Source organism: Solea senegalensis, linkage group LG10 (assembly GCF_019176455.1).
Source record: "Solea senegalensis isolate Sse05_10M linkage group LG10, IFAPA_SoseM_1, whole genome shotgun sequence".
Classification (NCBI taxonomy): Eukaryota; Metazoa; Chordata; class Actinopteri; order Pleuronectiformes; family Soleidae; genus Solea; species Solea senegalensis.
The window spans coordinates 22,158,769-22,174,305 of record NC_058030.1 but is presented as its reverse complement, the minus strand read 5'-3'; the positions used below and the strand labels follow the sequence as shown (position 1 = coordinate 22,174,305).

The following is a 15,537-nucleotide window of genomic DNA, read 5'->3' as shown; positions in this document are numbered from 1 at the left end:
ATGCAGAGCATCCACCGTGCCAGAGGGGGAGCTGTGTATCTGAGAGCTGGCCTATCTATTACGTCACTTCCAGGTACCTGGCCAATCACAGGACAGTGGGAAAGCTCTCGTTGACTGGCCAATCACAACACAGTACACATTCTGGGGGTGTGGTTTTGGTCTGAAACAGCGCGGCTGACGAGAGCGTCAGTGAGGAGATATTTTGATTGGCTCGTTTGCAGCGATTAGGAGGTTTTTAACCATGAAAACAATTTAATTTATGTAAGTAGACCTCCATAACTAACATATATGTGTGATACAAGCATTCTATGTCACCTTTAAACGCTTCTGGCTGTGTATTTGTTTGAAAATTGTGGGGATAAACAACGTTTTCGACTTGGTTTGCTATCAGGCAACGTCTTTATTTCATAGTTCCTCCTCAACATGGACGGGGTCCTCATAACACGGCTGCGCGAAACTGCTGTGACGTCATTTTACTGTTTTCTGGTTAAACTGAATCATTAGAATCTGGGAATAAAAAAAAAAAAAAGATTTGTTCACCAAATCGTTCAGTACTTCCTCCATGACTGGAGCACAGATTCCATCTGACACAGTCATTGAACTGTGATTCGGCTTGTGTGTGTGTGTGTGTGTGTGGGTTCCCTGGCTTCCTACCACAGCCTAGAAACATGCAGATTACATTAATGCTCTGAGAGTGTGAGAGTAAGTGGTTGTTTGAGACTGTACGTTGGCCCTGTGATGTGACTTTGTCAACAATGTCAACTCATGATAAAGTGGAAGAAAATTGATGAACACTACTGTCTGAAAATAAGGAACGGCAGAGGAGGGAACCAACTTGTTTACAACGTGTGCATGCACATTGGTCATGTGATGTGTGACACAGAGGGTTTTAAATGAAAATGTTGTATTGTAGATGTAACCACAACATGCAATTTCCTTCTTATGACTATGATGCCAATCTTGCATGGATTTGGCCTGCTGCACACCTTGTCATCCAGTTTGGAACAGCACTCTTATGTCTACTTGTGCGGTTGTGCTCATTTGCTGATTGCCACACCCATTCACCTGGAAGATTCAGCTCAATCCAGTCAAACTGTGTCCTCAGCAGACAACTGAGGACATCTGTATTGTGACTTTTTTTGAATTCTCGTACTGTGGCTTTGTAACTCTCGGAAGTCTTGTTTACTGGAAACACATGCGGGCATTTAGTTTCAATAAGTGATTAGTTTGTTTCTTTGCTTACACCCTTAGGATTGTTCTGTTCAGTAACACAAGGAACAGGTTGTTGTTTTATGTCTTTTTGATTTTGGTCATGGGGTTTCGATTTATTAAAGGAAAAGCTCTGGTTTTAAATTTCTCTTTGGGTTATAATTACTTCATGTATTAAGCAGCAACCGTCCCCTGTTCCCTCTATGTCATTGTTTATTTAATGCCTTCAGTAAAATGAACATTCTTTTTCATTTACATTTGTTGTGACCCTTTACTCTTACAAGCAGGTTCATAACATAACATTTTAGTAATATGTAGTATTATTTGTGTTCGTAGTATGTGCTTTACTTATTCCTGTTCCCTGGTTAACCACTGTACAAAGTATCAATGGCAAAGACACTGGAAAAAACATGTATAATGCACAGTTGTGTGCATCTGCAAACAAGACGCACGTTACATTATACAGACTCCTGTGCACAGTCACAGTAGCAGCAGAAGATGCTTCTATTACAAGACCTAATAGCAGACTCCTGCTGGGACGCCGCCTCACACACAGCCTGCAAGTTTGGTCCACAGCTGAGAGCAGCACCAGCTCTACTGATAATGTCTGAAGAGATCGGACACAGATAGGCCGCAACGTTACCAATACGAATCGGAACTTTCATTTTGAAGCCTCTAGAATCGCAATTTGGTCAGTGCCATGTTCCCATTTTTACTATTGGACAAAACCACACTCAAATGTGCCTTATTTTATTATCCATATCCATCCATCCATTTTTACTCAGGAGCAGTATGTCCACTTTTTTTTTTTTATCAGTGATCTGTGTCATGGATATTAGGGTGGTGCCATGGTGGTGATATCAGGATATAGGGTGTTCTGGGAATTTAAGTTGTGGCTGTTGTTGAAGAGTTTTTATACACACATGGACATCTTTAAAGCCTTTTCTTTAAAGGTAAACTAATTAAGACCTAAAGATCGTTTGGTGCAAAGGCCCTATTGTATGTGTATGTGCATCACTATTTGAGCTCGCCCATCTTAGTTGCAAAAATTAGGACGTTAGGATGAATTCTGCAGGAACTATAGTTAAAAACTGATTTTCACATCGTGTGTTCCCACTAGCCACACACCAGGCTTCCGCCCAGTCAGACACTGCTGTCACCTTCCTTTGATCTGTATGCAGATTACCAGGTTACCGCGGCAACCATGGTAGTGGTAGCCAAAAATATGCTTGCAGGAATAGCATGCAGCAGGTGTGAGGGCATGTCCAGTGCTGCTAACAAGTTTAACACGTCACCTTGGACAGATACAATCAGTTCACTTTAGAAAATTTTGTGTTCACTTTAGAAAATTTTGTGTTCACTTTAGAAAATTTTGTGTTCACTTTAGAAAATTTTGTATGCTTGTTATGCGCCAATGACACCAGAACAAATTCCTTGTATGTGCAAATCGTACTTGGCAATAAAGCTCTTCTGATTCTGATTCTGATTCAAACTAAATGTCAAATAAATCATTTCAGGCAGTTTTATTCAGAATTCGACAGCGAATCGACTAAGACGACAAAAAATAAATAAATAAATAAATAAATTTGTACATCGCACTTATGACTAGCACTTCATAGTTTGTTCTACTTGAAGCTCTTACTTACTTCTAGCTCTTATTTGTACCCAAATGTTTAAATGCACTTTTGTAAGTCGCTTTGGATAAAAGCGTCTGCTAAATGACATATAATTTAATGTAATGTAATGTAAAAATGTGTTCCCATGAAGTCTAAACCGTCAATAAATCAATGACTAACAATTATATAAAGAATAATCGTTGTAAGTGGAAAAAGTTACAAATAAATGTAAGCTGTGTGATCAGATACAATACATTTAGTGTGGAAAAGTGGAATACACACAACTCTAAATATACATGAGAACAAAAGAGTGCAAAAAAAGAAGGTTATGAGATGAGGAGCAGCTGTAGATTTACTGTTTCCATTGGAGGCTTTGGCCTCAGAGAGAAGTCATGTGGCGCAGCGCTGCTGTCCCCTGGGCTCTGCAGATATCCTGTTCTCTCTCTCCGTCACACTCTCCCCTCCTCTCTTCACACATCACCCCCTCCTATGAGACTCCTGTGTCCTGTGATTGTTTTAACACACATTAACCGTCCAGTTGTGTTTCAAGTCAAAATATTTCACGGTATGTATTTCTTTTCTGTTTGTTTTGCACGTCTTCAAAAACACTATAAAGCAGCCAATTTAATTAAGTTTTATAAGATTCCCATATGGCAGTGATGGAAAACTGACAATTTCCTCACAATACAGAGCGGACAAACATCTTTTTTTAGTTTGTTAAGTCATGATATTTAAGTCATGATATGATATTGTGATATATTGCATATTTGCAAAGTCAAATACTGCGATAATAGCTCTTGTGAGTGTGAGCACTGAAACATCAATTGATTTATTTGTTTTGCTAATCCCCAAAAAGTTGAATCTTTATTTGTAATATCAGTTAAAAAAAAATGATGAAATTGCTGCCAAATCTGCAATCCGGATCAAATCCGGTCTAAATTTAGTCTCATGGTAGAGTGTCAGATCCTGCCTGGATTTACCAAATCCAGACTTGCGATTCTTTTAGCAGTTACATAACAATGAACCTAAGTAAACCTGAACAGGGAAACAATGAGAGAGAAGAAGAGCGAGAAGGGGAAAGAGAAACACAGCGTCTAAAAATAGGACAGAGAAAAGTTCAATAGTTGACTTTGTGAGATGAATCATGAATCATCATTCCCCCACTTCACCTCCTCACTCGTGTTTTGTGACCACATGTGTTTTTGTGGCGAGGCATCCATCAACGGCTCTGCAAAGACTCCAGATCTGAGGAAATACAGTGTAAGCACATTCCTCTGTGAGACTCTGAGAGTCGTGCGGTGTGAACAGACCTGGAAGCATGATCCTGATCGAGGGACAGGATTTGGATGCTGCGTTGTGTCGTGAGGAGCGCTTTTCTTTTTTTGTAGGCGTGGTTTAGGACAGTTAATAAGAATTCATAATGTGTTATAGCCTGTTTTTGATATTTATGCATAAACAAACACTTTTTTAAACACCCCTAATTCCCACTCCTACTGAACTGGTTTTTTGAACTCAAATGACCCTAAACCTGAGATCCCAGGTTTAGGGTCCTCACAAATTCAGTTGCTCTGCGTCATCTACCGTCATGGAAGTGTTGTCTTCCTGGGAAACTGTCTGAATGGTGACAAGCGTGTATGACAGATTGCTGTAAGTCACACTGAAATGAGTGAAACGTAGGTGATAAACAGTCTGTATACATACAATAACACAACAATGGATCTCAATGACAATACGGTGGTCACTATTTTGTATATTTTGCTTCATTTCCTCTTTCAGTGGATCTTTAAATGAACCGGAATGATGAAAAACAATAATTAGTGCTGTCCAACGTGGTAAAAAAAACAAACATTCATGGGTATTTACATACCAACAGCTGGATATGCCACAGCATTGCCAGAATTAAGAAGATGGAGAAGAAATCAACGTGTTCACCCAAGTCTTGCAAATGCCAAAGGAGCCAAAGGCGACGAAAGCCCACACGTATTGCAGAGTAATTTGACCTGGGAGTGAATGCTGATTAAACACTTCCCCACTGGGAATGAGATTTGTTGGAGTGTTTTCTAAAAGCAAATGAGTTCATATCTTTAAGCAGAATATTGATCGATCTCTCCAGTACAGACATAATGCTGGAGGCAAATGGCTCAAACTCCCTTTTTTCCCCTCAGTTTGTCACTTGCCTATATATAGTGCTTGGGAACTTGGTGCCCTGGAAACACATGACCTTTTGTCATGTTTCCATTATGTGGCATTTTAATCTGGGAATATAAGACCCATGGAAAATAAGAATGAATCCCTTTTCTTTTCCTCCCCCTCAGACCTCGCATCCCTTTCTTTCTGTCACCTCCTCCAGTCCGCTGTAATTCTCCTGTGGACAGCTCTTTGCCTTTTGTCACACATCTCTGTCAAGATGGAATTTAAAATCAACCTTTCTTTATCTTTCCTGCCCTCTATCTGTCTGTTATCGTACTCTCCTGTCTGAATAAACTGCATCTCCACTCTCCGTGCAACTCTTTTTCCCCTGCCCTTTGCATTCGTCTTCTTTTACGCTCACTCCTGTCTGCCAGTGTTTGCTCCACATTCGGTGTCTGTCTCCACTGTTTTCCATTCCTTGTTGCCCTCAATTTCTCCACATTTGGTTATTCCCGTTTATAAACATGCACCGATATTAATGCAGTCAGCAGACATGCACACAGGATATATAAATATATTGGTTTGTATTGCTTGTTTTCATAAGCTGGCTTTTAATGAGAACAACAAACACTATTATGCAGAGTCTCGTCTTTCTTTCTCTTCGGACTGTAGTTTGCATTTCATCCATTTGCTCTTTGTGTATTCTCCTCTTCCATTTGCTGTTCTTTGATTCTCATATAGACCCGTTTGTACAACTCCCCTTCCTATCTCTTGACTTTGGACTAATTGTCACGTCTAGATTACCAGCCATCATTCATGTGGACACACTCAGTTACTGCACCATTTAATTGGAATGCTGTCCTTGTCCCAGTATCCAATCACGAGTGGGGAATGAATAGCCTGGCTAACACCAAACTGCATCTCAGACTTAAATGAGATTGAGTATGATTCTGGAAAAGGGGGCAGTCACCTCCCATTTCCAAGAGGCGGGACCTACGGAGGTAGATGAACGTACGTAATTGGACCAATGACCTGGATGACAACTACAACTAGTGTATATATTGTGTATATTGTATGTATATATAGTGCATAAAACATCTCAACAGTTTTACAAAAGTAAAATTTACTAAGTAATGGAAAACGATGTGCCTGAGAGTACAAGTACAGCCCCAACTGGATGTGTTTAAATTTGATTTCATCCAATTTTTGTCAGCCTAAAAAACCAGTAATGAAATCTTTTTTTTTTCTGACATTATGTAAATGTACTGAGTGTGAAAATAAAGCAGGGAGAGATAAGACTGGATGTGGGTGTTAATGATGTCTCAGACGCTTACGAGTCTTATGAGTATTGCATTGTTGTCGGGGTAGAAGGCAGTGTGCTCTGAAAGGCCCATTGATTTTAGGCGTGTGGACACACACACACACACACACACGGAGTCTTGGGGACTCTGTAAGTTTAGCAGACCCTGTCTCATTTTCCCCGTCTATCCTTTAAGCCGTGCTCTGCTTTCCCACTAAATGCATGCGGTGCTGCCGTGTCGCTATGACAGCTAAGACGGGCGAGAGTGGGGTGGTAATGTCCCTCTCTCTCTCTCTCTCTGTAGGTCTTGCAGGTGTAGGACGCTCAAACGTGTCCGTGCGCTCTCTGTGGCTGCAGCGTAATGTTCTCATACATCTGTGGGCATGAAGGGAGGGAAGGTGCATGGAATGAGAACTACTACATTACGTGCTCTGCTTGGCTGTTGGAATATTGATGGGCACAGCAGTTGTTGCGGTCATGACTTGGTTGTTTTTATGTTCAACTGGGATTAGAATATAGCAGTGCAACTTGTGTGAGGAATGCTGCCTGTGGATAGAATGGAAGGTTTTTCCCCTCCTTCTATTAGATTTCCCAACGCTTTAATGAATTTCCGCTCCCATTTGCTGCATTTTCTCACTGAAGCAGCTCATTCCTTAAACCACTCCACCTCCCCGTGGAGCCAATTCCCTGTCTCAATGAAGACCCATTTTCCCATTAGAGCTGCAGAAATAGGAGTGGCTCTCTTAAGGTCTCCTGTAGTCATTCAGCAATAGAGTGGGTTTGTTAAGATGTGGCGCTGGGGTCTGGGAGAGGCAGACTAATGAGCAGTTAGACCATGTAATGGGGAGTGTGTTAAGCAAGCCGTAGCATTGGGCAGTAATATGGTATCCCAGGGTTTTAAAAATAGTCTCAATTTCATGGCTGTCAGTGTAGGAAACACCTTACTGAGCACTAATGTGTTCGCTACGCCTGACATTTAGTACGCGTATGATTGTCATAATGACAACAACCAATCACAGCGTCCTGCGACACACAACATCACTACGTCACCACTGCAGTGTCTGTAGTTTGTAGAACGTAAACAATCTTTTCCACAAAGTTCCCCGTAGACACAGCAGGAAATATCTCTGATACCATTTGAGGGCGCCGAGGTTCACAGTTTCACCGTCTCTGGCGACAGAGTAGGGGCGGCGTGCGATATGGCAAACATATCGTATACATATACAAGGTTTTTTTTTACAATAAAATCATCAGATTTGATCATGATTCGTTGATATTTAACGATATACGGTGCCACCAAATAGTGTTCAAACATTTCCCTAAAAGAAACCAAATATAGGAGAGCATTAAGGCCAAAAACATTTCTTTTAATCAGTCCACTTCAGTCTAAAGTACACTTAGACTCTGTTTTAGAGTATTTTAGCGTAGCTTAAAAATTGTATTTTAATTTAAAGTGTCAGACTGAAGCAGCTACAGCTTCTCACAGTCACAGTCGCATCACATGATTGCTCTACTTGGACTTTAACTCACAGTTTTAACGTAACATGTAATATATGTTGAACTCTTAGTGTGATGCTACACAAGTATTTGTTAGGTTCCAAAGTTATCATCTGTAAAAGTAACTCCTCTATCCTTCTACAGCCATTTTCAGTTCTATTTCTATGTTTTTCAGTTTGATGCTTTTCCATTTGTTGATCATTTGAGAAAGTCGAACGATAGGAAAGTCCGCCTGCTACAAGCTCATCAGGGTCCCTCAGCGTGACAAGTTTAGCCTGGTTAAAGGTTGGTTGTCTCATGGCTGGAGGACGCTGCTGTCAAACCGTCATCCTCCTCTTCCTAGCAGCGTTAGCCCGCAGGTGTGTGAGTTCCTCGCAGTTGACAGACACTTGTTACCCGCGCACATCTTGCATTTTACTGTGATATTCAGAAACAAAGCGTCAATGCACATGCTATTTGTCCTGTCGTCTAACCAGCTGAGCTGCTGCACACACCATAATGCAACCGCAGCACGCAGACATGTGTCTGTCTTCCTGTCTAACAATTACAGGGAAAGACAAATTGAGAAATTGAGCTTGTGGATGTTCTTTTTTTTTGTGGCAAAAAAGTTTTTGATAAAGTAACTTAAACTGCAGAACTCACATCTTTTTCTTTATTTGTTACATCACAACAGTAATCTGTTTTGATGTGTTTGAATAAACAAGGAAATCAAATGAATAATGAAAAAAGACAGTGATTATGATCATCAGATGCATGAGTTTCTGATGGATGATGTTCAGACACATATTATCATTAAGTTGTACTGGTGACACATTTAAATAACATCTGCCAAATGTGAAATGCAGCTTAAAATGGTTTGTCTTTGGAAAAAGAAGAAATACTTTTTTTCTATGTTCATAACATACTGTATATCAGAAATGTTGTTAAGATTTAGTATTGCACGACTCTATGATCTCATTAACTAAACTCTTCAATAGGGTAATGCTGTCCTGTCTAATTAGTGCTTTCAATCTACATTCAATGTCTCGCCCTCTCTGTCTATATATACATACATATATATATATATATACACATATATACATATATGTGTATATGTATATGTATATATATATATACATATACATATATATACAATATACGTGTGTGTGTATTTGTATTTGTAAAGTATTTGCTAAGCAATACATGACCCACTTTACAATAAGGGTCTATAGGAGCCTCATTAAAGCCTAACAATTATTAATAAATGCTTAATTAGGTAGATAAAGTAATGCTTATTCAGCATTGCCGTCAACATTTGGCAGTCATGTTAACTGATCTTAAACCCTTTGATGATGTATGAATTAATACATGAATTAACCTGAAAACTCTCAAACACTCCAAACCAATAGACTGGAATGGATTAATTCTATGATCCAACCCTTACTATACATCACTCGTGCAATAACAGAACAATGGACGATTAGCATACCAGCACCTTGGCATGTTCACATGACATGTTGTTTTTTTATTCAGATCAGACTTATGTTCTGATTACTTTGTGTCCACGTAAACTCACTGTAGCGCGTGTTCTTATCGATATCAAGCCTGGCTGAGTGTAGAGGTGCTGACAGTCTGTTCCCTCGTGTTTTGGATGGCGTGGCGACATCTTTGGTTAAAGGTCACCTGCAACAAGAAGTAAACAAATCACACACGCATTCATTACGTTATCTTTTTTTATAGCAGGTCATTAAATGTTTCAAATGAATCACAACGCTTAACACTTTAATTGTGGTGGCCTTACTTACTAATCACTGACAACGAGAGCAAATAACTTGCACTGTATAACCCTGAGATGAACTGTCTCTCAGGGAGACTTCTCATCAAATCAACCCTGACTCTGTAGTCGAGAGCACATTTCACTGTGTGGCCGCCTGCTTTTGGTCGTCTGATAACCTCTGTGTGTGTGTGTGTGTGTGTGTGTGTGTGTCGACAAAGCGAGATGGAGAGGGAGACAGAGGGAAGAGAGGGGGGTAATTAGGTATCTTTCCTCACACACGTCTCCTCCCCCTCCCCCATATCTCCCAGAGGGTAAAGGAGCCTTGTCAAAGCCCTGTCATGAATTTTTAACAACCGTGTCTGCTCTCTTAGGAGGTGTGTGCGTGCCTGTGTGTGTGCGTGTGTGTGTGTGTGTTCAGATACTGTAAGTGTGAGGAAGAAGGATTTCGACACAAAATCCTCCTCCATTGATGTCACACAAATGATGACGTATGACGAGAAGCTGTTGCTGACACTCGTGTATCACATTGCATGCAACATTGGAGCAAAGGAGGGGGATCTGTAATCAATATATCCATATGTTCAAATGCTCATTTGATGCATGGGTGTGATTCTGGATTAGTCATAGCACTGTGTAGTATGTAAGTAAATGGTCCATGGGTGCATAGCACTACTTTAACGTCAGTGGCCGCTTTAGGTGCTTTACGCTTGAGTTTTTCCTTTCATTATAGACGCGTTCATACAGTATACGTCAGTGTCTAGCCTAAGGAGACACACAGACGAGAACAGCCGGGGCTCAAACCACCAATCTCCTGACCTTCATACTGTATATCACTGGAAGCTGCTGGTCTTTGAAACAGGGGAAGTTACTCATACAAAAATCCTGCCCTCGGTTCCTTTTTGTAGAAAATGTAACACACAATGTCGCTGCTGAGACAAAGGATCCGGTGTTCATGTGTCAATCAAAAAGTGACTCCATGCATCAGCCCGGCGACCGCGCCTGGCCACTCCCACATTGACTCCCAGAGACACTGAGCTTGTCACGTTTATCCAATCACCATAGCACTCGTGCCTTTGCAACAAGAAGACCTGGTTTGTTCTCCCTGTGTGTGTGTGGGTTTTCTCCAGGTTGTCTGAATCGCACCCACAGTCCAGATTGTGAAAATTTGGGGATTAGGTAAATTGGAGCCTCTAAATTGACCATAGGGGTTGTTGTTTGTCTTTATGTGGCCCTGTGATGGACTGGCGATCTGTCCCGGGTTTAGCCCACCACCCTTTCGCTCTTTCGCTTTTTCGGTCACTGCGCCGAGGTTAGACACGCCCCCTCACTGTCCACTTTTAAACCACATCTTTAAACCCATTTTTACTCTTTGGCTTTCGACCCAGTATGATATCTATCTATCCTTTTTAATAGTTTTATTGTTTGACTTCATTTGTGTTGTTAGGTTTATGATGTCATGTTTATATTGTATTTATTGATCTCTGATGTATCTCTGAAGTGCTTTATAAACAAAAGTTGGATTGGATTGGATATGTCAACTGGGATTGGCACCAGCACCCCCGCAACCCTCATGTGGAGGATATAGCGGTAGAAGATGAGCGAGTGAAAGTGAGATCCAATCACCGTCGCTGTGATGGCTCATAGAGGTCACTGGTTTTAATGCACTGTGCAAAAACAAATTGTGTCAGACGAAAGAAATAATGTACATACATATAGTTGATCGTCTTCTAGCACAGTTTAAGTAATGCATTTGTTTTAAGACATTTTAGAGGAAGTCTTAGAGCGATCACCTATGTTTATATAGGGCATTTATTGAATAAATGTGTGACATACACTTAATATGATACATGAAATATTATGATTAAAAACATTATAAATTATGTTTAAATAGTCACCTATTTAATTTTAAACCTAATTATTTGTGTTAAATATCCTTAATTGAACATCAAAAAAGCCACAGAAATAAAGCAAGTATTATCTGAAATAATAAGTGTGTTTTATAACACGGATCACAGATTTGATAGTATAGTGACTCTCACTGTTTGAGAAGCATAGACATTTCCAAAGAAATCTTTCCACAAGTCAAAAACACAAGTGTGCAGCTTTATAATCAGATATATCTCATATATGTGGATATAGACAAAAAGGATCCAGATATTATTTATAAGCCACATCCCCCAGCCTTACAGTAATATTGATTTATATCGTGGTATATCAATATTGAATGATCAATCAGTCATATCAGTGTATCAGGATAAGCCTGTATTGCCCAGCCCTAGTTTTATATTGAACAAATGTACCATTTCAAGAAATGGTTGAAACTCCCCGACATTAACATCTAGTGATGTTACACAGACATTAGCTGACATTTGACTCGAGCTTAATGACGAGACTTTCTGCAAGTGGCCTTTGCAGATATGAACTGCTGCACACACTCTTCCCAAAGGTCTGGTGTGTAACTGTTGGGATGGTGTATTGACAGAAAATGAATATAATGTGTATGTTTTTTAAATATACAAAAAGTGAAGAATCACTTTAAAATAAAAAATTGGTTGGTTTTTCAAAGGTTTAAGAGTACACCTTTAATGTGTACTTTAAGGAATTGCTTACAAGGCAAACGAAGTACAACAGCATCCTTTTCTGTGTGTGAAGGCCACCGTCATTCCCTTATGGCGTATTCCCACCGTAGTCATCACTGCATGGCTGAGTGAAACTGCGGTGACTTTGTTTTATTCGCAACACACACACACAAGTGACTAGTGACTTTACACCAGACTTCTGTAGTTGTTGGAGATTGTTAAGTACATTACATTACATTACATGTCATTTAGCAGACGCTTTTATCCAAAGCGACTTACAAAAGTGCATTTAAACATTTGGGTACAAATAAGAGCTAGAAGTAAGTAAGAGCTTCAAGTAGAACAAACTATGAAGTGCTAGTCATAAGTGCAATACAATTTTTTATTTTTTTTTTTGTCGTCTTAGTCGAGGTAGAGTCGGAACAAATGTGTTTTTAGTCGGCGTCGGAAGATGTGGAGGCTTTCAGCTGTCCGGATGTCGATGGGGAGATTGTTCCACCATTTGGGAGCGAGGACAGTGAACAGTCTCGAGTTCTGCGAGTGCCTCTGTGATCCTCTCAGTGAGGGAGCAGCAAGCCGGTTTGTCGATGCAGAGCGGAGTGGGCGGGCTGGGGTGTAGGTTTTGATCATGTCCTGGATGTAGGCTGGACCGGATCCGTTTGTAGTAGTTTTAACTTATCGCAATCAACTGTCCCTAAATACACCACTCCACTTTAAAAGACTCCTGTTAAATATAGAGTAGTTGTTGGAGATGAACCCACATTTTTAGGATTGTTAAGTAGTTTTAAGTGATCTACAGTTTGGCGCTGTTCGGCTTGATTTGTGTGTGGGACGTCTCTTCCTGTGACGGGCCATTGCGCCATTATACTCCCTTGAAAGCGAGCGGTGAGTGGAGGAGTCCTTCATTTGTCTCACTATAAGATGTCACTTATTTTTAAACACTGGACCATTAAGTGGAACATTATTACCGTCTTAAATCATATTTGTTCAGTTTTTTCTTTCATAAAGAACTTCGTATAAACCGAGGTTTTGCTTAGAAAGCTCTCACAAGTGGGTGCATTCTCAGCAAAATAAAAGGATTTGCGCGCTAGCATCCATGTGCACCTAGGTTCCTCTTACATTTTATTGTCCTAAAACCCCTGACATGGTAAAGCAATCTAATATTCATACTTTTATTTTGTTTGCAAGGTCACAAAGAAATAGTGAAGTGCAGATGTGGACATTTTAAGTGGTAACAAGACAAAGAAAAATGGCACTTAGAGCAATGAAATAGTTTTTATGGGTTCTCATTTCCTCACCAAGTTCATTAGAAATGTTTGTAAAATAATTTAATTACAGTAACAGATGTAGACATAAATCAGTGGTACAGTTTTACCACTGTCCCGACTGAACACAGCACTCGTTTACAAATATAAATCGATATGATTCACTCCGCGATGCAATGTGAACACATTATTTGTGAACATGATCATTTCACGATCACTAATTTGTGCCGTTGTGTGTGTGTGTGTGTGTCTCTGTGTGTTTATGGCTGGAATAGTGTTTATACTTAGCTGCTGACAGCTAGTGCAGAGGAGGTGGAGACAGGTTTGGAACACAGCCCAGAACTGGAGGCCAAAAGGGATTGGGACCGTTAAACAAGAATGGAACCGTCGCCGACAGCACACACACACATGGTCACAGACGCAGTTTAACACAGTCATACCCACAGCGCGAGCACACAATGACATACTGTGCACGAAAAAGCATCTCAGATCTTGGATGTCTGCTGTTATAGTTGCTTGATTCTGCAGTCCAGCAGATGGATATGAGAATAACTTTGAGCCAAATCTTCATCTTCCCAATTCTATGATTCATTCATAATGCATCACTGAGTGGAGTTTCTCTGAAGCTATTATAAGCCTTTGTTGTTGTGTTTGAGTTCAGTGAAGGACAACACTTTCAACACTCAGAGACTGAGCAGGCTCAGGTTTGATCAGTGTGGATTTACCTGGGTGACTATGTCCACACACAGAGTTGAGCAGAAGTATTTGTTTTGGTTCGCTTCTCTAGCGGCACGTGCCTTGTCAACACAAATGAAAACCACTTCTGTGTGAGTAGAAATGCAGCTTTGAGCAGGAGATGTGAGCAACAATTGTCATTTCTTTTATTCCACACTTGAGTTGTGTTATTGTGCCGTAGAGACAAGACTGTTGTTTGTTGGCACGGTGATAAAGATCAGTGATGTTTTCTTTTGAAAAAGTGAAAAATGAATGAGTAGGTGTGATCCGAGAAGGCGCAGTGGCTAGCATTGTTGCCTCACAGCAAGAAGGTCACTGGTTCAAATAGTGGTTCCACCTCGGGCCTATCTGTGTGGAGTGTGCATGTTCTCCCTGTGTGTTGCATGTGGGTTTCCACCTAAAAACATTACAACATTATCTAGGAACAGATAATGTTCCTAATTATTTCAGGCCCAGTCATTCATACATAAATTCTGCCCTTGTGTTGTAGCACACATTTATGAATGAAATGTAAATACCTCAGTACATATTTGACCATTTAATTTATGATATTTTAGAGGAAACAGGACTTCCCTTGCTGTCTCAGAGCAATTGCCTCTGTTTTAGACCGACCTTTTGCCTTTTGACTAAGATTTTTCCGGTACCTCTGCCAGTGCTTACTACAATAAACTTGAAGACTTTTTACAACTGGGCTACGTGGTGGTATAGTGGTTAACACTCTCGCCTTGCAGCGAGAAGACCCGGGTTCGAGCCCCGGTTGGAACAAGGGCCTTTCTGCATGGAGTTTGCATGTTCTCCACGTGTGTGTGTGGGTTCTCTCCGGGTTCTCCGGCTTCCTCCCACAGTCCAAAAACATGCAATGTGGGGATTAGGTAAATTGGACACTCAAATTGACCATAGGAGTGAGTGTGAGAGTGAATGGTTGTTTGTCTCTAGTTGTGTGTGGCCCTGCGATGGACTGGCGAACTGTCCAGGGTGTACCCTGCCTATTGCCCGATGTAGCTGAGATTGGCACAGCACCCCCCGCGACCCTCTGGTGGAGGATAAAGCGGTTAGATGATGACTGACTGACTTTTTACAACTGAATTTTGCATTTTTGGGTTCAACTTCTATCTTGGTAATGATAATAGAGAGTGAAGTTGAAGTTAATTACATTTACACAGCCACAGCAATGCTCTGGGGTTATAGAACTTTACAAAGAACGCAAAAAGACAAATCACATACATGTCTGTTAATGATAAATTACAAATCCTTTCCCGTTTTCTATTGTGATACAAGTATTATTTATATACAGATCTCAATATGTGTCCGGAAGAAGTGTAGTCTCCTCCCACTTCCAAGTGGTGTGACCAATGAGTAGTAGATCAAAATGGATAGAACTACAACCAATCTGATCCGGAGACAGTTTTCTAGTTGCTTTTTTCAAACGTCTCTGTGGATCAAGTCGCTC

At 40.5% G+C, this 15,537-nt stretch overlaps 2 protein-coding genes across 6 annotated transcripts in view; one reads left to right on the top strand and one right to left on the bottom strand.

Moving 5' to 3' along the window:
• LOC122775663 (voltage-dependent calcium channel subunit alpha-2/delta-1) overlaps positions 1-15,537 on the top strand; it is a 115,102-nt gene that overhangs the window by 18,925 nt on the left and 80,640 nt on the right. The window lies entirely within an intron of this gene.
• The window catches only part of LOC122775834 (glycosyltransferase 8 domain-containing protein 2-like), a 9,454-nt gene continuing 7,567 nt past the window's right edge, over positions 13,651-15,537 (bottom strand). The window contains exon 10 of the mRNA XM_044036031.1: positions 13,651-13,694. Within this exon, the coding sequence (XP_043891966.1) occupies positions 13,651-13,694 (44 nt within the window). The remainder of the gene's footprint in view (positions 13,695-15,537) is intronic.